The 21783-nt window shown below is 49.6% G+C and overlaps 1 protein-coding gene and 1 pseudogene across 1 annotated transcript; both read right to left on the bottom strand.

Annotated features, from left to right (window-relative positions):
* Positions 1-3764: 3764 nt before the first annotated feature.
* Positions 3765-4777, bottom strand: LOC147971739 (uncharacterized; annotated as a pseudogene).
* Positions 4778-17079: 12302 nt separating this feature from the next.
* Positions 17080-18422, bottom strand: LOC147971738 (L10-interacting MYB domain-containing protein-like). The gene is made up of 3 exons (XM_087524096.1): positions 18296-18422; positions 17770-18165; positions 17080-17672 (listed from the first exon to the last, which is right to left on the bottom strand). The coding sequence occupies exons 1-3, from the start codon at positions 18420-18422 to the stop codon at positions 17080-17082; spliced, it is 1116 nt and encodes a 371-aa protein (XP_087380222.1).
* Between the last annotated feature and the right edge of the window lie 3361 nt (positions 18423-21783).

Genomic DNA, 21783 nt, shown 5'->3' with positions numbered 1-21783 from the left:
TTCCTTTTTGTTCTTGTTCTGCATATTTCTACATCAAATTCCTTGCAAATCCTTCAGCTAATTCATTGCAAATCTTTGTGAGATCTTACTTGACTAGTGAGCTGAGGTGACAAGTGTTTTTCTCTATGTAAACTCGGTTTCACCGACTTGCAAATTTCGGTCCAACTGAATCTTTTCGGTACCACCGAAATATGCCACTCGGTGCCACCGACTTTGCAATCAAAAAACCAATTTGCCACTTGTTCTACATTTCTTCTGATCCAGCTCCACTCAATGATTCTTGTCCTCCACAAGCATCACAATTTTATCCTCTGCTTTGTGCTGAATCTCAAGGACCAAACCTATTCGACGGATTCCAGGAAAAACCTTCTTGGAAATTGATGTCAAAGGGGGAGAGAGAGATCGCATCAAAGCTTGTAGGAGAGAAAGAGATCACATCAAGGAAGAGAAACAGTCTCAAGGACCAAACCTACAAGAGAGAAAGTATTAAGGGGGAGAGAGAGACCTCAAGGGGGAGAGAAAGTCTCAAGGATCCCAGATGTTGTTAAGGGGGAGAGAGAGATTTCCAGGGAGAGAAAATACTCAAGGATCCCAGATGATTGATGTTCAAGAGGAGAGATGCCACATGTCTTTTTGGGGGAAAGACATGTTCATATGAACTCATTTGAATTAAGTTCTATTCAGCTCTGATTTTCTGTTTCCTATCTTCTCCCAATATCCCATGTAAGATTCAGGGGGAGCAAGACACCTAAGGGAAAAGAAATCAGCCAAATTCTTTGCATATCTTTATTCTTGGGGACATGTTGAATCCAATGTGGTACCTTGTACTCACTCTCTACATGTCATCCCAGTCTTGGTATTCTTGTGGTTTCTTTTGTTTGCTCTGGCCGGACGTACCTATGTTATCTAACCTTGTTTGTGCAGGTTCATTCCATCCTAAGCCAACTCGAGACCACAAGGTAAGTATATGCATCAAAATCATGAGTATGAGGAGTTCTTGCTTATGTACATACTGTTTGCAAGAAGGACTCATGAGCATGAAGGTATTTTCCTTGATAATCTTTTTCTCTGATGCATATGGCCAAGATACATGTAACACATTGCCTACTCTATCATGATTATGCTCTCACATGCCTCTATATTTCATATTTACATGAGTGCATACATGCAGGGGGAGCCTATGCTTGCTACATGTTCTTCCAAAGCTTTACTTGCTGTTCTTTATATCTTTATCTAAAGCTTTGATGTATGTTGCCATCAATTACCAAAAAGGGGGAGATTGAAAGCACAAGTGCTCCCTAGGTGGTTTTGATAATTGATGACAACATATCTCTTGTTGGACTAACACTTCTATCTAGCATGTTTCAGATAAGTTCAACAATGGAGTGGCATGGACTAAAGGTTGTGGGAACTCCTTCAAGATGCTAAGGACAAGGGATTGGCTAAAGCTTCAAGCTCAAGACTCTTCACCTTTACATTTTAGTGATCCAAGATCACATTGAGTCCATAGGAAAAGCCAATACTATCAAGGAGGGATGAGGTGTTGCTTAATGAGCCTCTTGCTTCATGTGCTTAATGATATGCTCCAAAATCCTCAGCTACTTTCCCACTTCCACATATGACCTAAACCCTAAGCCAAACTCGGTCCTACCGATTCTTCCTATCCGGCGCCACCGAGTTTCACTTGTCATAAGCCACTGCCAAACCCTAGCAATTCGGTTCTACCGATAAGGATCTCGGTCTCACCGAGATGGGGTTGCAAACTCTCTGTTTCCCTTTCGTAACTTTTCGGTCTTACCGAAAGAGCGAATCGGTCCCACCGAGATTGCAATGTAAACTCAGTGTTTCCCCTTTGTAACTTTTCGGTCTCACCGAGTTCCACTCGGTCTCACCGAAAGAGCAAATCGGTCCCACCGAGTTTGCCTGACCAACTCTCTGGTTAGCTAATTACCAAATTCGGTCTCACCGAGTTTGTGTAATCGGTCTCACCGAGATTACGTTATGCCCAAACCCTAACCAAATCGGTCCTACCGAGTTTCATGTCAGTCCCACCGAAATTCCTAACGGTCACTAGGTTTACTATTTCGGTCAGACCGAGTTTTCTGATTCGGTCCCACCGAGATTGGTAAATTGTGTGTAACGGTTGGATTTTGTGTGGAGGCTATATATACCCCTCCACCTCCTTCTCATTCAGTGTGAGAGCCATCAGAACACACACATCATTCCAACTCATATGTTCTGAGAGAGAACCACCTACTCATGTGTTGAGACCAAGACATTCCATTCCTACCATATGAATCTTGATCTCTAGCCTTCCCAAGTTGCTTTCCACTCAAATCTTCTTTCCACCAAATCCAAATCCTATGAGAGAGAGTTGAGTGTTGGGGAGACTATCATTTGAAGCACAAGAGCAAGGAGTTCATTACCTACACACCATTTGTTACTTCTTAGAGAGTGGTGTCTCCTAGATTGGCTAGGTGTCACTTGGGAGCCTCCGACAAGATTGTGGAGTTGAACCAAGGAGTTTGTAAGGGCAAGGAGAGCGCCTACTTCGTGAAGATCTACTGCTAGTGAGGCAAGTCCTTCGTGGGCGATGGCCATGGTGGGATAGACAAGGTTGCTTCTTCGTGGACCCGTTGTGGGTGGTTGCTTCTTCGTGGACCCTTCGTGGGTGGAGCCCTGTGTGGACTCGCGCAACCGTTGCCCTTGGGTGGAGCCCTGTGTGGACTCGCGCAACCGTTACCCTTCGTGGGTTGAAGTCTCCATCAACGTGGATGTAGGATAGCACCACCTATCTGAACCACGGGAAAAACATCCGTGTCTCCAATTGCGTTTGATCTCTCCAAACCCTTCCCTTTACATTCTTGCAAGTTGCATGCTTTACATTCCGCTGCTCATATACTCTTTGCATGCTTGCTTGATATGTATTGTGTGTGTTGAAATTGTGCCTAAACCCCACTTAAACCGAAAAAGCTTAAAAATTGCAACTTTAGCACTAAGTGTCTAATCACCCCCCCTTTAGACACATCTACTTCTAGATCCTACAAAGCCATCTAGCTACTAACTACAGACCCGAAGGTCTACAAAGAACTACTCACGCATCATCGGAGAGGCACCAATGGAAGTGGTGAACCCCTCCGCGATGGTGTCTAGATTGGATCTGGTGGTTCTGGACTCTGCGGCGACTGGATGAATATTGTTACTGTCGTAACAGATAAGCGCCCTCACAAAAGAAATCTAATTGTTACTGTCGGCGGTTCTATGCATAAACAAAGTACGACCATGGCGCATTTAGTTCCGGAGGCACAAGTATCCAGATAGATTGTCCAGATTGGCACGATGATGTTTCAAATTATATCCGCCATCCACTGTTATGGTGCTGCTAGAAGGAGGGCGCGAGAGGGCCGGCCGCGGGGGCCTTTTTGCCCACGGTCGGGCAAGAGGGAAGGAATTTCCTTCTTAATTCTTGCTTGATTAGATTGATACATCTCCTCTCTTTATATATAGAGGTTTACTTGACTCCCAAGCAAGGCTTTAATTGACCCCTAAGCAAGCGACCCTTATCTCTAATTAACCCTAAGACTAACGGGCTATACCGCCAGCCCAGGCCCATTAGGCCCATTACGTACTCTAACACTACACCCCACCTGGACATGCAGCTTGTCCTCGAGCTGCAGCCTAACCAACTTATAACCATGACTCGACGCAACACAAACCTAACACCTAAAAACAAGCATTTTACATCTCGGCTTGTTTTATTACTCTCAACCTGAAATGGATTGAGACGCTTTATTTTGGACCCCTGAACAAAAAGTGGACACCATCCGCACATCAAACGTGCACGTGTACAGCCACTTGGATCCCATGGACATCACCTGGACAAAAGGAGTGCATGTTTATGGCTGTTGGTCTGCACCTAATAGGGAAGAGTGGAGGGCTTGCGATGGAGAATGACGAGGAGGGGTGCGCCCCCCCAACCACCGATGTAGCAGACTTTGAGGTTGCTGCCCGCGGGGAAAACAACATGCCCGCCGCCCGTGGGGGAAATCGCATGCCCAAGATCCCTGACGTAGCGGACGAGATCGAGGTCCTTTGCGTAGCGAAGGGCAATTTGGAGGAGCGGCAACTGCAGACCACGCATCTCCCGCACACGCCGACGCGCTAGGAGGCCGAGCGCAGCAGCCTGCAGCCTCACCGCCGCTGACACGTGGCGGATAGCGATCCAAGACGGAAGCGGTGACGGCGAGGGCAGGAACTAGACCTGGTGGATCGGGACGCCCGCCGACGCGGGCGATGCGGGGCCGGAGCTGACTGGCGGTGGCTGCTGCTGCAGCGGCTGCTGCGGTGTCGCGCTGGGCAGCGGCAGCGGCTGCTGCGGCGGAGCGTCGGGCGCGGCGGAGGCCGCCAGGAGCAGCGGCTGCCACTTCAGCCAGGGTGGGGCGATGGTGGCAGTGGATGGCAGCTGCAGCGGCCCAGCGAGCGCGGCGGAGGCCGCCTGGTGCGGCGGCTGCCACGGCAGCCACGTCGGTGCGGTGGCGGCATTGGGTGGCGCAGCCGGGTGCGGCCCGTAGGACCCGGCCAAGAACAGGCAGATCTCCTGGACCGCCTGGGTTAGGTCCCGCAGCGCCTCGGACACCTCCTCCGGGGTGAGGACGGTGGGGGCGGGCACGACGGAGGAGCCCGACGTGGGGAGGAGCGGGGCGACGGTCGTGGTGGTTGCCGGAGGCGACGAGGTGACCGGCAGCGGGAGAGACGGGTTGGGCGGCGGTGAAGACATGATCGAACCGAAGCTAGCTGATACCAAATTGTTATGGCGCTGCTAGAAGGAGGGTGTCGGTGTCAAAACCGGCGGATCTCGGGTAGGGGGTCCCAAACTGTGCGTCTAGGCGGATGGTAACAGGAGACAAGGGACACGATGTTTTTACCCAGGTTCGGGCCCTCTCGATGGAGGTAAAACCCTACTCCTACTTGATTAATATTGATGATATGGGTAGTACAAGAGTAGATCTACCACGAGATCAGAGAGGCTAAACCCTAGAAGCTAGCCTATGGTATGATTGTTGTTCTTCTGGTTCTGTACGGACTAAAACCCTCCGGTTTATATAGACACCGGAGAGGGTTAGGTTACACAGAGTCGGTTACGATGGTAGGAGATCTACATATCCGTATCGCCAAGCTTGCCCTCCACGCCAAAGAAAGTCCCTTCCGGACACGGGACGCAGTCTTCAATCTTGTGTCTTCATAGTCCAGGAGTCCGGCTGAAGGTATAGTCCGGCTATCCGGACACCCCCTAATCCAGGACTCCCTCAGTAGCCCCTGAACCAGGCTTCAATGATGACGAGTCCGGCGTGCAGATTGTCTTCGGCATTGCAAGGCGGGTTCCTCCTCCAAGTACTTCATAGAAGATTCTGAACACAAAGGATAGTGTCCGGCTCTGCAAAATAAGTTTCCACATATTGCCATAGAGAGAATAATATTTACACAAATCTAATCTGCTGACGTATTCCGTAGCATGACATCACACTACGGCCAAGCCTTTATTTGAATCGTTTTTACCCCCCCACCTCAGCGCGTTTCGCGAGGCGGTTTCCTTGGCACGTCTTGTGAAAGCAGAGATCGTGTCCCCTTTATTTATGGGATTCCCATCAATACAGACATGTGTAACCCAACCGCGCCATTGATTACAGTGCTTGGGAGATAAGCGAGTTTTATCAGGCTAGTGGGGACGCATAGCCGCATCCGCCCATATAAGGGGATAAGGACCCACCTTTTCACCTATGCCTTCTTTCTCCTTTGCCTATCCATCTTCCGCGCACTTGAGCTCCAGCGCCCAAGTCCGCACTTCCCACCTCGACCTTCTCTAGCCATGTCCGGAGCGGGAGGCAAGTGGATGGTCTCCTCCGTCATGGAGGGACACATCAAAAAACTGACGAAGGCCGGATACTTGTCTAACAACATCGCGCACCAGCTTCCCGAAGAGGGGCAGCTCCTCCCCACCCCAAGTCCCCATGAGAGGGTAGTATTCCTCCCCCATTTCCTCTGCGGACTGGGCTTTCCTCTCCATCCATTCGTCCGGGGGCTCATGTTCTACTATGGCCTGGATTTCCATGATCTGGCCCCGAACTTCGTCCTCAACATCTCGGCGTTTATCGTCGTGTGCGAGGCTTTCCTCTGCATCCGCCCCCATTTCGTCCTATGGCTCAAGACTTTCAATGTCAAGCCAAAGGTGGTGCGCGGCAACCAGGCGGAGTGCGGAGGTGCCATGGCGGGCAAGATGGCCAACGTCCTATGCTCGAGGGCTCCTTTTTGGAGACCCTGAAGGGGTGGCAATCGGGGTGGTTTTACATCACCGAGCCGCGCGACCCTAAGTGGGTCGCAGCCCCCGAGTTCCGGTCCGGACCCCCTACGCGGCTCACGTCCTGGAAAGAGACGGGCCTGTCGTGGGGCAACAAGGGAGAGGTGACTGGACTGCAAACATGCATCCAAACCCTGGTGAACAAGCAACTCAAGCTTGTCAATGTAGTCCAGGTTATGCTCATCCGCCGGATCCTCCCGTGTCAACAACGGGCTTTCAACCTGTGGGAGTTCGACCCGGCGCAGCACCGAACTCTGAGTAGGCTCTTCGACACGACGTACGAAGATGCCTGGAAGGTGCTATTCAAGGGCGCCGAGGCTCCCGCATCCGCTTCCGAGGACCGCGGATTTAGCACGCAGCGTCACGCTAGTGCGGTAAGCTATTTTTACATTTTACAGGATATTAGTTTTTCATAGTTTGACTCTATGCGGGATCTAAGCTCCCTTACCTTTGACAGGATTGGCAGGCGAAGTCCGGACAGATCAACTGTCCGGCTCCCTTGCCCGAAGACCCAACCGACGCTCGCTTAGCGAAGCTGCTGGTTCCGGCACCCTATGTGGTGTCGGAGAAGAAGGCCAAGAAGAAGGCCACAGGGACTCGAAAGAGTGCCCGGCGCCTGGAGGTGTTGGATTCATCATCCGACGAATCCGAGACATGCTCCTCCCATGAAGACGAGGAGGAGGAAGAAGAAACCTCTCCCCCTCTAGCAGGGGGAGGAAAGAAAAGGAAGGCCGCCCCGACCGGGGAGGCCGAAGGGTCCAAGAAGGGGAAGACCCTCCCTCCGGACTACTCCACCGATGCCGACGAAGGCGAAGAGGAGTGGCCGCACAGGGCCAAGCGCTCGGCGAAATCGTAAGTATCCGGATACCAGAGTAATTCATAGTATTCCTTTATTGCACAACTTTTCCTTATGTCGAATATGATTATGTAGTCCGCCCCAGGCCGGGCTCAACGAGTCATCGAGCGGCTCCCTGGATTCGTCGGATGTGAATTCACTTCCGGCGGCTACCTCCCCCTGCCCTACTGACGACACCGAAGTGTTGTCCCAACAGGTTCCAAGTCGGGAGGAGGTGATCCCGGAGGCACCGCAAGGCGACCTCCCGGATTCCAGGAGTAAAGGGGATAGATCCCCCAAGGGCTCCGAGTCTGGCTTTGAGCCGGACTCTGTGCCGGAACCTTCAACGGTTCCGGACTCCGGTAGGCGGCCTCCTTCCAAGAGGAGCAAGCCTTCCGAGCCGGTGGCCTCCGTCCAACCGGAGGTACCGGACAATTTGCTGGAGGTGCTTAACGGCGCCTCCATCGACGAGGAGCACCGCACTGTTATGAGTGCGGTGATCCAGAAGGTTCAGTCCACCAAGAGCGGACTGACTGAAGCCTGTGCCAGCCTTTTAACAGGCTTTGAGGTAAGTAAAGAATATGTAAAAATATTACTGCATAGACAGTAGCCCCTGATGCTCTGTTTGGCGTTCGGAAAGAAAAGCCGAATAGAGGATCTAATGAAATTCGCAGGAGTCTAACAAAAAATGAGTCAATATGCGTATGCAGGCTTCGCTGCTAGCATCCGCCGCACTGACTGCGGAGGTGGGTACGCTGAAGCAGGACCTCGAGCGGTCTGAGCAAGAGCTCGGCCTTGCCAAGCGGCAGCTCGAGGAGAAGGAAGGTAAGAGATACCTTATTGAAATATATAAAAAGTGCAATTGCAAAAAATGACAGGATTAACGTGGCCTTGCCGAGCAAGAGCGGTCCGAGCAAGAGCTCGGCCTTGCCAAGCGGCAGCTTGAGGAGAAGGAAGGTAAGAGATACCTCGAGCGGTCCAAGCAAGAGCTCAGCCTTGCCAAGCGGCAGCTCGAGGAGAAGGAAGGTAAGAGATACCTTATTGAAATATATAAAAAGTGCAATTGCAAAAAATGACAGGATTAACGTGGCTATTGTAGGGGCCACGTCTGAGGTGGCGACCCTTAAGCAAGCGCTGTCCGAGGCCGAGAAGAGGGCGGCCATGGAGCGCACCGAGCGGGAGAAGTATGAGGCCCAGGTTGGCGAGGTACGGCGAGAGCTCCAGGCTCTCATGGAAAAACATGAGAGTTTGGAGCTTGACTCAAAGACGTGAGCGTCCGAGCTCGCGGTGGCTATTGAAAATGCCAAGTCTGCCAAGGCCGAGTCCGAGAAGGCCCTCCAGGAGGTGGATGCGATGAAAAAGATAGCGGCGGGTAAGGCATTCTTTATGCAAAGCAAACATGTAAAAGTGAGTTACTTGTTACTTACCCGAATCCGGAGCTCTCCAGGAGCATTCGCAGATTTGCCCCGTAGCGTGTCCGATGCCGCCACATTCTACCGAGCCGAAGAGGGCAGCTCGACGGAGAAGGTGTTCTGGTCTCAGTATGCTGAGGCCGGACACCCTGTGCCCCTGGGCGACCAGCTGAAGCAACTGGTCGAGCTCCACAAGGTGGCCGAACAGGCCATGAAGGGCCTCATAGTTCGGCTGTGGCCTGGAGAGGCTCTGCCTGGGAGCTACTTCGGGCTGGTGTGGCGGCTGGTGGAGGCCTGTCCAAGGCTTGAAGTCATCAAGCGCTCCGTCTGCATCGAAGGTGCCCGTAGGGCCCTTGCCCGCGCTAAGGTGCACTGGGGCAAGTTGGATGCTGAGAAGCTTGTGAAGGACGGGCCACCACCGGGGAAAGAGAATCGCAAGCCCGAGATGTATTATGCGGGCGTTCTGAAGGGTGCCCGCCTTATGGCGGATGAATGTTCCAGGGATGTAATTTTTGAGTAAACTCGCTCGTTTTGTCCTGTGCGCTGAAAACTTGTTCATATGCGCTAAGCAATGCTTTTTGAATTTAAAATATTACCTTCTGTGCGGCCGTTTATCAAATTTGAGAGATGGCGAGTCGTCAGCTTCTGCCTCCATGCCACTAGTGCTGGGGTGTTCGGGACAAACCTGAGCGCTCTTTTTCCCATGCTTGGGTCCTTCGAGGGAGGCGCTCAGCAAAACGAACAAGGCAATCGGACTATAATGCTTGAACACTCTCACTTAGCCATAGAATTCTATAATTTTAAATTTCGGCGAAGCCCCTGGTATTCGGAAGACCGAGTTCGGGGCGCTATCCACGCCTTGGTCGGACAAAGCCGACTCCTCGCTCTAAGCGGCATAAGTCTTTAGGGACTCGAAAAACCTCTCAAACAGCGACCAGCTCTCGCTTCATCATGACAGTCAGTTTTAGCTTTCTCTACTGAGGTGCTTAGCCCAGCTCAACTGGGGCACAGTCGCAGTAGTTCTCCTAGTGCTACCTTAGCCGATATAGCGGAACGTAAGGCACCAAAACATAGGAGCCGGGAAAACCCAACTATTGACCCAAGACATGATTCGGAGCCGATGCATATAATGCTATAAGTTCGGGGTGCCGCACTTGTTAAAGTGTTCGGACTTCTCACACCATATTGGGGGGTACTGAAGCCCCTGGCGTATTGGCCGTACCAAAGTGTACAGGTGCAACATGTCGTCAATGAACTTATATTTGTAAAAAAAAGAGTAATGCAAAAATAGACAAAAGCTATGCATTGTTTATTAAAAAGGTTGCGATCAAGGCAGAACGATACAAATAACGCGATAAGCAAAAGGTTGGACTATTTAACATGTCCTTTCCAGGGGCAGGCTGCGGAATGGTATGCGAAACAGGTATACTGCTCGTGATAGAGACCACCTGGGAGTTCCGTAATGCGGCGTAGCTTTTCTGCTTCCCTGGTTCTTGCATCGTTTGTGCGGCAATTGTACTGCCGGACAGGCCTTCCAAAGAACGGAGTCCTGAAAGTAAGAGAAAATTAAAAAATCGGCAGCCCCTAGTGCGGTTTAAGCCGTGTTTTTGGGCGTGCCGTGATGGTGCCCCTCCCCCTGTGCCCATGGTATTTCAAGAGCGTAGTTATGTACGCAAAGCACTGTTTTCGCATTTTTGCGAGGGCTGGGGTTGGGGTCGCATTGCTACGCCTGCTCGGAACGTGCCAGGCGGTCTTGTTGTAGATTACTCCGGGCGCGCTTGACGGTGTCCAGACATTTAATGGCCAGACTGGAGAACTGCCTTGAGAGGCTGCTTTGTACTTCCGCTGCAAGGGCCGCCGTATGCTCCTCCGTTCGGAGGGAGCGTTCGGTGTTTCCATTGACCGTAATTACTCCTCAAGGGCCTGGCATCTTGAGATTAAGGTATGCGTAGTGCGGTACCGCATTGAACTTAGCGAATGTAGTTCGCCCGAGCAGTGCATGATAGCCATTGCGGAACGGGACTATGTCGAAGATTAACTCCTCGCTTCGGAAATTATCCGGAGATCCGAAGACCACTTCAAGTGTAAATGAGCCTGTACAGTTGGCCTCTACACCTGGTATGACGCCTTTAAAGGTCGTTTTGGTGGGCTTAATCCTCGAGGGACCTATGCCCATTTTCCGCACTGTATCCTGGTAAAGCAGGTTCAGGCTGCTGCCGCCGTCCATAAGGACTCTAGTGAGATGAAATCCGTCAATAATTGGGTCTAGAACCAATGCGGCGAATCCGCCATGACGGATGCTAGTGGGGTGGTCCCTTCGATCAAAGGTGATCGGACAGGAGGACCATGGGTTGAACTTTGGGGCGACTGGCTCCATCGCGTATACGTCCCTTAACGCGCGCTTCCGCTCCCTCTTGGGGATGTGGGTTGCGTATATCATGTTCACCGTCCGCACTTGTGGGGGAAAACCCTTCTGTCCACTGTTGTTCGGCGGCCGGGGATCCTCATCGTCATCTCTATGAAGCCCCTTGTCTTTATTTTTGGCATTTAACTTGCCCGCCTGCTTGAACACCCAACAATCCCTGTTGGTGTGATTGGCTGGCTTTTTGAGGGTGCCATGTATCTGGCACAAGCGGTCGAGTATTCGGTCCAAACTGGACGGGCCCTGAGTATTTCTTTTGAATGGCTTTTTCCGTTGACCGGATTTATAGCCTCTGAATCCGGCATTAACTGCCGTATCCTCAGCATTGTCGTCGTTAATATGGCGCTTTTGCTTGTTGTAACGCGACCTGCCACTACTGTCCTTGGTATCCGAATTACCAGGGTTCTTGGTCATATTGTTGCTACGAGCAAGCCAGCTGTCTTCTCCCGCACAAAAGCGGGTCATGAGTGTCGTGAGGGCTGCCATAGATTTCGGCTTTTCCTGTCCAAGGTGCTGGGCAAGCCACTCGTCACAGATATTGTGCTTGAAGGCTGCTAGGGCCTCTGCGTCCGGACAGTCGACTATTTGATTTTTCTTTGTTAGGAACCGTGTCCAGAATTGCCTGGCCGATCCTCTGGCTGCTGAATTATGTGGCTTAGGTCATCGGCGTCTGGTGGTCGCACATAAGTGCCCTGGAAATTGTCGAGGAATGCGGCTTCCAGGTCCTCCCAACAACCAATTGACTCTGCTGGCAAGCTGTTAAGCCAATGCCGAGCTGGTCCTTTAAGTTTGAGTGGGAGGTATTTGATGGCGTGTAGATCATCGCCGTGGGCCATGTGGATATGAAGGAGATAATCCTCGATCCATACCGCAGGATCTGTTGTGCCATCGTATGATTCGATGTTCATGGGTTTGAAACCCTCAGGGATTTGATGATCCATTACTTCATATGTGAAGCATAGTGGGTGTGCGGCGCCTCTATATTGGGCTATATCACGACGCAGCTCAAACGAGCTTTGTCTATTGTGTTCGGCCCGACCGGATTTACTACATCCGGAGTGACGATCACCGTCACGTGCCATGGGACGCACGAACGATCCGTAGATCGATCTTGTTTGCCTTGCCTTGTCCTCCAATATATCTCGCAGGTCTGGCGCATTTTCCCGTGCCTTGGTATGTTTTGAGCGGCGCCGGGGTGCGGCTTGAGTGGAGGGCCGAGAGGCCTCTCTGTCGCGGCCACGAGGTGGCCGGTCGGCCGTATCATGCGCTGGTGATGTAGGTTTAGGTGCTTCCTCCTCTAATCGGGGTAGCAACCTGCGCTTTGGGTAGCTCTTGGAGGGGCGTTCGAGTTCATACTCTTGGGCCGCAAGGACTTCAGTCCATCTGTCGTCTAGCAAATCTTGATCAGCTCTAAGCTGTTGCTGTTTTTTCTTGAGGCTGCTTGCCGTGGCCATAAGCCTGCGTTTGAAACGCTCTTGCTCGACGGGATCCTCTAGCACGACGAATTCGTCGTCGTCGAGGCTTGCCTCGTCTTCGGAGGGAGGCATATAATTATCGTCATTGACCTCTCTGTCTGCCGCTCTCTCATGAGGGCTGGCTTCTCCATCCTCCTGTGCTGAATCTTGCTGGAGGGGGTTTACTTCGGCACTGTCCGGAGTGTTATTATCTCCCGTGCCGGAATCACCGTTTTTGCTTTGGCGGGATTTAGAGCGGTGCTGCTAACGCCGACACTTAGGCTGTTTCTTGGAGGGGTCATCCTCCGCTGTTCCATCGCCATCTCCTTCTTTTGGGGTGTCCACCATGTATATGTCATACGACGAGGTGGCTTTCCAGTGCCCTATAGGCGCTGGTTCTTGATCGTCTCCTGCATCGGTGTCCATACCGTCGATGTCTTCGGAGTCGAAGTCGAGCATGTCGGTTAAATCATCGACAATGGCTACAAAGTGGGTGGTGGGTGGGCTTTGAATTCCTTCATCGTCTGTATCCCAACCTTGCTGACCGTAGTCCGGCCAGGGCTCTCCTGATAAAGAGAGAGACTTTAGTGACTTCAGAATATCGCCGAAGGGCGAGTGCTGAAAGATGTCCGCGGCGTTGAACTCTATGATCGGCGCCCAATCGGATTCGATCGGCAGGGGCACGGAGGGCTCACAGTCCGGAGAGGAGTCCGACTCCTTGGAGTCATGAGCCTCGCGGAGGGCGGGGCTGGTGTTCGGCTCGATCGCCGTAGAGATTGCAGCCCCTGAGGCAGCGTCCAACCACCCATCCTCGATCGGCGCAGTTGGCTCCAAATTAAGGGTCGGAGCCGATGCGGGTGCGGCCTCCAGGGCACAGTTTGGCGGCAGAGCTAGATCATGCCCATCGTGACAGCGCGGCGTGCTCAGCTGTGGCTCGAATCCGTCGAAGATCAAGTCCCCGTGGATGTCAGCCGTGTAGTTTAAACTTCCAAATCTGACCTGATGGCCAGGGGCGTAGCTTTCGATCTGCTCTAGATGGCCAAGCGAATTGGCCCGCAGTGCGAAGCCGCCGAAAACGAAGATTTGTCCGGGGAGAAAAGTCTCACCCTGGACTGCATTGCTATTGATGATTGGAGGAGCCATCGGGCCTAAAAGTGACGACACAAAGGAACTCTCAATGAAAGCACCAATGTCGGTGTCAAAACCGGCGGATCTCGGGTAGGGGGTCCCGAACTGTGCGTCTAGGCGGATGGTAACAGGAGACAAGGGACACGATGTTTTTACCCAGGTTCGGGCCCTCTCGATGGAGGTAAAACCCTACTCCTGCTTGATTAATATTGATGATATGGGTAGTACAAGAGTAGATCTACCACGAGATCAAGGAGGCTAAACCCTAGAAGCTAGCCTATGGTATGATTGTTGTTCTTCTGGTTCTGTCCTACGGACTAAAACCCTCCGGTTTATATAGACACCGGAGAGGGTTAGGGTTACACAGAGTCGGTTACGATGGTAGGAGATCTACATATCTGTATCGCCAAGCTTGCCCTCCACGCCAAGGAAAGTCCCTTCCGGACACGGGACGCAGTCTTCAATCTTGTGTCTTCATAGTCCATGAGTCCGGCTGAAGGTATAGTCTGGCTATCAGGACACCCCCAGTTCCAGGACTCCCTCAATCTGCTTGGGCCGTCGGCCAATAAAATCCTGTACGGAAGGCCTTGCTTACAAGGGCCCGGGCTGCAGCATGGTGCCCGCCGAGTCCGGCATGAATTTCTGCCAGAAGATTCCGCCCTTCCTCTTCGGAGATACACCTTTGAAGGACTCCGGTGGTGCTTTTCTTATAAAGCTCGCCCTCATGGACTTTATAGGCTTTAGATCGCCGCACTATGTAGCGTTCCTCGTTTTGGTCCTCGGGTAGTTCCTGCCTGGTGAGGTAGGCTAGGAATGGTTCTGTCCACGGGGCAATGACTGCCATTATTGCGTGGGCTGAGGATGTTACTTCGTCGGCAGAGCCTCCCGTTGTGTCAGAGTGTTCGGGCAGTGCGGTTGGGTCCGGGCTATTATTTCCGGGTTCCCCTTCCCATACTACGGATGGCTTGAACAACCTCTCCAAGAAGATGTTGGGAGGGACGGCATCGCACTTTGCGCCAATGCGTGCCAGGACATCTGCCGCCTGGTTATTTTCCCGGGCTATATGATGAAATTTGAGCCCCTCGAACCGAGCTGACATTTTTAGGATGGCGTTGCGGTAAGCTGCCATTTTTGGATCCTTGGCATCAAAGTCTCCATTTATCTGGGATATGGCGAGGTTCGAATCCCCGCGCACCTCTAGGCGTTGAATGCCCATGGATACTGCCAACCGGAGACCATGTAGAAGGGCCTCGTATTTGGCTGCGTTGTTGGAGTCCGTATACATTATCTGGAGTACGTATTGAACTGTATCTCCTGTCGGGGATGTCAGAGCGACGCCAGCCCCCAGACCAGCCAACATTTTGGAGCCGTCGAAGTGCATGATCCAGTTTGAATATGTGCCGTACTCTTTAGGCCTCATTCGTTTCATAGGATTTGCATGTCATAGGAATAGGAAATGTATAGGAATAGGGTGCCCGGTCCAGCCAAATCCTATGGGAAGCAAAATCCAAAGGAATAAAGAAAAAAGAGCATTCGGTTTACACCACAGGAAAAGTACATGAAACTACTAGTCTTTGGTTCATTTATTTATTATTACTAGGTGCTCAACTAGCCGTTAGCTCAAGTGCATCAACTAGCCGTTAGCTCAAGTGCATAAATGGCATTCTTCTCTCCATTTCCTTCCTCTGTCTACTCTTTTCTTCTTGTCTTCACACAAATCAATCATCAGCCTACTCTTTTGTTCTTCTTTCATCCAGTGTCATTTTCTGGAGAGCTTTGGAAGACACTGCAAGTTGCTACTTGCTGGAGAAACAAGGTTAGTACCTATCCATCTTGTGCAACAAAATGTCATTGTTCAGCCAAGCAAAAGTCAAGATTTTTTACGCTTTTCTATCAATTTTTTAGCATTAGACGAACTTCTTAACAACTGTACACCATGTATTCAAGCTACCAACGTAGATCAGGAAGCGACGATGAGTTCATTCGTTTTGTTCTCCCTACTTTAGGAGATACATCACAATCATCTTCTAGTAGGAGACAAATGCACACATCAAAGCTTACGGGGGGTTGTCGTGTTCATGAGATTTTAACAGGACATGAAAGTTTATGCAAAAGGAATTTCTGCATGGAGGTTCCTGTTTTTCAGGCACTAGTCAATAAACTGCGTGAGAAAAGCTATCTAGCTGATACAACATATCTTTCAGTAGAAGAGCAAGTTGCTATATTTTTGTATGGAGTGGCAAAAAATGCGACCAATGAAACACTTCAAGATTGGTTTCAGCATAGCCCAGATACAATACATCGACATTTTAAAAGAGTGCTTGAAGCAATCACCAATCTCACAAATATCTACATACGTCCACCTTCTCTACACCCACATCCAGTATTGAGCAAACCAAAGTTCTACCCCTTTTTTTAGGTATCAAAATCTTGAAACATTCTGATTTTAACATGATTTGGTATGAACTAGATACAAATTTCTAACATGGATGTGCCTTGTTTTTGTGTAGAACTGTATTGGTGCTATAGACGGTACTCACATCCCTATGAAGCTTCCATTGGATGAGCAAGAACCATACAGAAATAGGAAGCAAACAATCTCGCAGAATATTATGGTTGCCTGCGATTTTGACTTGAAGTTTGTGCATATACATCCTGGTTGGGAGGGATCAGCTTTAGATGCAAGAGTTCTAAATGATGCACTTAACCATGGTTTTGAAGTTCCCGATGGTAAATTTTATCTCGTGGATGCTGGTTATGCAAACACACCACAGTTTCTTGCTCCATACCGTGGTACTAGGTATCATTTAAACGAACAAGGAAGAGTTCGTCAAAGTCCACAAAATCACAGGGAACTATTTAATCTTCGACATGCTCAACTTCAGAATCATGTTGAGAGAATTATCGGCATATGGAAAATGAGATTTCCTATACTGAAAGTTACTTCACATTATCCAAAAGAAAAACAGGTCGACATAACCGTTGCTTGTGCTGTTCTACATAACTTCATACGCCTACACAATGGAGATATGACTTGGCCTAGTGACGATACAATGGATATTGATCACGAGTTGATTATTGATGTGCCAAATGGAGACCATAACTATCATGAAGACATACGTGCTTTCAACTACTCAAGGGAAGCAGGAAATCAAATGCGAGATAATATAGCAAATCATATGTGGGAGCAGTATGTATCACAGAGAAGATAGACATAGTGATAAGGCTTGCAAGTTGTATCAGCATCCATGTACTGGAATATTAAAGTTCTACTTCATTATATAATTTTTATCCCATCCCTTAGCATAGGTGCAGATACATATTCGAGAATACAAAATACTAGACCATACGGCCTACCAAAATATATATGCTAACCATACTTAGACTTCACGGCCTACCAAAATATATATGCTAACCATACCACACGACCAAAATATATGCTAACCACCAGAAGACACTACGAGATGTTAGTTCTACTCCAGGTTGCTACGTGCAATCTCCCTTTTAATCCAAGCCAATCGTCGTTCATTAGTAGAAAATGACAAGAAAACTTCCCTGTTATTCTTTGCTTGGAAGATATCTGATGCCATGAGAATGTCACTCAATTGTAGTCCCTCCAACTCTTCAACAGTTGTAATGCACTTGTTAATGCTGTAGGGATCCTCTGTTTTTTTCTCCTCAATAGCTGCTTTCTTCTCCTCAATAGCTGCAAATCGGTCTATTTCTTCCTGCTTCAACTTCAAATATCTCTCATGAAATCCATCCGGAGGTTCAGCAGTACTTCTCTTTTGTTTTTTCTTGCTAGGCTTCTCTGTACGTGCTTGTGTGGAGCTTGGTGTGGTTTTCATTTCTTGCATAGGTGTTGATGAATGTTGTCCAGCATCCACATTTAAATTCTCAGTCTCTTCTTCAACAGAAAAATGGAAACCAAATTCACCTGCACCTTGTAAAGTAGGTGAAGGCGACCGATAAGCATTAGGCTCTTCATCAGTATAGTTCACCACATTATTTGCCCTGCTTGCGTAGTAGTCCATACCACGACGAGTCCTGCCTTCAGCATAACGACCTATATATCATGTTCAAGAAAAAAAATTAGCGTGCCATCAAGAAAAATATGAGTAGAGCGTGATGTAAAAATTAACAAATAAGAATATTTCACTAACCTTCATAGAGCGAAGCCAATTCATCATAGTATGGGAAAGACTTATCTCGCCATTGGAGGGCGTCCTTGCTGTTCTTGCGAGCAGCAAATGCAGCCCAAACACTCGCCGGTGCATCTACCATCATTCTATCTTTATCCCATCCAAAGCCACTTTCTGCTATCAAATCTTTTACACTCCGATAAGCTTTTTTCAAATCTTGCTCCTTTTGCTTGACTTGGTTAACATTAAACGACATGCCAAACTTGGTATTTAGTTGAGAAGTAATACTTGTCCATGCTTCCTTGCTCCATGCATTGTGTGTTCGATAACCAGGTACATCATGATCTTTCAAGAGCTGAATAAGAGACACCTTCATTTCGCGACTCCATTTAGCTCTTGAACAGGGCTTTATGGTACCTAAAGCAGATAAAGATTTGCTCAATTTCAGTTATACTAGCCCCAGAAAAAAATAGCAATACCTAGTTATTATGTGCTTAGTTTTCAGTACCAAACTATCACTCCAAGTAATTCAAAATTGATGAAATACCTATATGTTGAGAAGGCAGTGAAGTCAATCGATTAGCTTCAACATCACTGAATCCTTGTGATTGTGAATGAGGGCCTACTTGGTCATAGTTCCGACCTACTTGCTCATAGTTCTGATAATTAGCCATCTGCAGTAGGACAGAAATAGATCGACAGAGAAGAAATTTGTTAGAACATAAACATGTAAGTGCTTGTTGCTACTAGCTTATTTTTACGTGCTAGTCTCCAAAAAATCAATCAACCTGCTTCCAAGCACTTGTACGTGCTTGTTGCTATGGCCGAACGCTATTGAGCAATCACTACAAGAACTGATTAAAATTTCACTTACTAGGATCTACTCTGTATCTGATAGGACATGGCCAGATCGATTCTTTCACCAAATAAATTGCAAAGAGCTTTTCTAATCTGATAGGATCTGTCCAGATCAATTCATCACCAGATAAATTGCAAAGAGCTCTCGAACTAACAAAGACATGAGGCGGATTGATTTCTAATTACTCTCGAACCAACATACCAGTGAAGAAGAGGAGCAGCCCGGGAGCGCCCGACGGAGACGAGATGGCTGCTGCTGGTAGGGGTTTATGCCTACTGCTGTGTGTAGAAGAGGGGATCTAGAATAGGGAGAGGAGGCGAGATTCAGAGGAGATGGATGCGGATGGCCGGTCGCCTCTGCCGCTCGTCTTCTACAGTCCTTCTCCAGTTCTTCCCCCTTCTATTTTCCACCTCGGACTCAGAAGATTAATGAAGCGGAAGCGGAATCGCTATCTTTTTTGCCGCGGAAAGGAGAGGGCGCCGCGCCGCTTCGCACGCTCTTTTCGCGCCAGGATTTTTTCCGAGAGGTCTGACTGGATGCAACGAATCCTCTGGAATAGGGTAGTTAGTAATAAAATCCTCAGGATTTTGTAATCTCAATTCCTGTAAACCGAATGACCAGTACAGGAAAAAATCCTGAGATCTAAAATCCTGTAAAAATCCTATAAGAATCCTATGAAACGAATGAAGGGAGTTCGGCTTCCGTCCATTCGGCGACGAAGTCGGCCAAGACCTGTGACTTGATAGCTCGCCATGGCTTGTATGTTATGTCGAACGGGAGGAGCTCAATGGCCCATTTGGCAATCCGGCCTGTCGCGTCGCGGTTGTTTATAATGTCATTAAGTGGCACTTCCGAGGCTACCATGATCGAACACTCTTGAAAGTAGTGTCGCAGTTTCCGGGATGCCATGAATACCGCGTATGCTATATTTTGATAATGCGGGTACCGTGACTTGCATGGAGTGAGGACAGTGGACACGTAGTAAACCGGCTTTTGAAGGGGGAATTTGTGTCCGTCCGTTTCTCGTTTGATGACGAGCACTGCGCTTACAACTTGATGAGTTGCCGCAGTGTATAATAGCATTGGTTCGCCAATGTTTGGTGCGGCCAGGACTGGATTTGTTGCCAATATGGCTTTTATTTCTTTGAGTCCGGCCATGGCGGCATCCGTCCACTCGAAGTGTTCGGTGTGCCGGAGGAGGCGATAAAGGGGTAATGCCTTTTCACCCAAGCGGGAGATAAAGCGGCTTAGAGCCGCCATGCATCCGGTCAATTTTTGTATTTGTTTGAGGTCCTTTGGGATATCCAGTTGTGATAGAGCTCGGATCTTGGCTGGATTTGCTTCAATTCCTCTACCGGATACAATGAAGCCCAAAAGCTTTTCGGCTGGTACGCCGAAAACGCATTTTTCCAGGTTGAGCTTGATGTCATATGTTCGGAGGTTGTCAAATGTGAGCCTCAAGTCGTCTACTAGAGTTTCGACATGCTTGGTTTTGATGACCACGTCATCTACGTATGCCTCCACTGTTTTGCCGATCTGGTTTGCCAGACATGTCTAAATCATGCGCTGATATGTTGCGCCGACGTTTTTGAGCCCGAAGGGCATTGTGTTGAAGCAGGGTGGACCGTATGGGGTGATGAATGCCGTTGCGGCTTGGTCTGGCTCTGCCATCTTAATTTGATGGTAGCCGGAGTATGCGTCGAGGAAACACAATGAATCGTGTTCTGCGGTAGCGTCGATAATTTGATCGATGCGGGGGAGGGGGAAGGGATTCGTTGGGCAAGCCTTGTTGAGGTCCTTGAAATTGACACACAGGCGCCAGGATTTGTCCTTCTTTGGTACCATCACCAGGTTTGCTAGCCAGTCCGGATGTTTTATATCTCTGATGAATCCGGCCTCCAATAGTTTGGCTAGCTCCTCTCCCATGGCTTGTCTCTTAGGTTCGGAGAAACGCCGAAGAGCCTGCTTGACTGGCTTGAATCCTTTTAGGATATTTAGGCTGTGCTCGGCCAGCCGGCGTGGGATTCCTGGCATGTCTGAAGGGTGCCAGGCAAATATGTCCCAATTTTCGCGTAGGAATTCACGTAGTGCGGCATCTACATCAGGGTTTAGTTGCGCCCCGATGGAGGCCGTTTTTGTAGGGTCCGTTGGATGGACTTGGAATTTGACTATTTCGTCCACCGGTTTAAAGGAGGTGGACTTGGATCTCTTATCGAGTATCACGTCGTCCCTGTTCACCGTGGAGCGCAGTGCAGTCAGTTCCTCGGCCGCTAGGGCTTCAGATAGTGCCTCAAGGGCCAGTGCGGCTGTCTTATTTTCAGCGCGGAGTGCTATGTCCAGGTCACTAGCGAAAGTGATGATTCCGTTGGGCCCGGGCATTTTGAGCTTCATGTACCCGTAATGGGGTATAGCTTGAAAAATTGTAAATGCCTCTCGCCCTAATAGAGCGTGGTATCCGCTACTGAACGAGGCCACTTGGAACATGACCTCCTCGGACCTGTAATTATCCGGCGTGCCGAACACCACATCTAGTGTGATTTTTCCTGTACAGCGCGCTTCCCGACCGGGGATTATTCCTCTAAAGGTTGTGCTGCTTCGCTCAATGTGGCTCAAGTCTATTTCCATTTTTCGAAGGGTTTCCTCGTAGATGAGGTTTAATCCGCTGCCACCGTCCATGAGTACCTTGGTAAGGCGAAAGCCGTCCACTATTGGACTGAGGACCAATGCGGCTAGTGCTCAGGCTGTTCGGAATTTAGGTTCATCACTGGCATTAAAGGTAATAGTCGTGTCACTCCATGGGTTTAGTGTTGCTACTTGGTAGACTTTGGTAAGGCTGCGGAGTGTACGTTTCTGCATATTATTTGATGCGAAAGTCTCGAAGACTGTTAATACCGTACTGGTATCCCTGGGCTGGTGCTCTGTGGGTTCTGGAGTTAGAAGCTCTTCGCCACTTCTGGCCACCTGCCGGAGTATCCAACATGCTCTAAGGCTATGAGTTGGTGTGGTGCCCTCTGTACTGTGAATTTTACAGGGTCCATTGAGCCATCCCTCCAGTACGGTTCCATGCCCTTTAGAGGGTTTTTGCTTTTTTAACCCGGGTGCCTGGCGATGATGCACCCTTTTATTTCGGACTGGGTTTGTATTCAGAGTCGGATTGTCCCAAAATTTTATTTCGG

The sequence above is a fragment of the Triticum urartu genome, chromosome 5A (assembly GCF_056163025.1).
Source record: "Triticum urartu cultivar PI428250 chromosome 5A, HENAU_Tu73, whole genome shotgun sequence".
Lineage (NCBI taxonomy): Eukaryota > Viridiplantae > Streptophyta > Magnoliopsida > Poales > Poaceae > Triticum > Triticum urartu.
Note: the sequence above shows the minus strand (reverse complement) of the source record. Positions and strands in the feature narration are given on the sequence as shown.

What these genes read in the sequence shown, in the direction of transcription:
- LOC147971738 (XM_087524096.1), bottom strand. Translation starts at nt 18,422, where the DNA reads ATGGCTAATTATCAGAACTATGAGCAAGTAGGTCGGAACTATGACCAA. An exon ending in ACTGCCTTCTCAACATATAG is followed by an intron (nt 18,166 to 18,295) that starts GTATTTCATCAA and finishes TATCTGCTTTAG; the next exon opens with GTACCATAAAGCCCTGTTCA. An exon ending in ATTGGCTTCGCTCTATGAAG is followed by an intron (nt 17,673 to 17,769) that starts GTTAGTGAAATA and finishes CATGATATATAG; the next exon opens with GTCGTTATGCTGAAGGCAGG.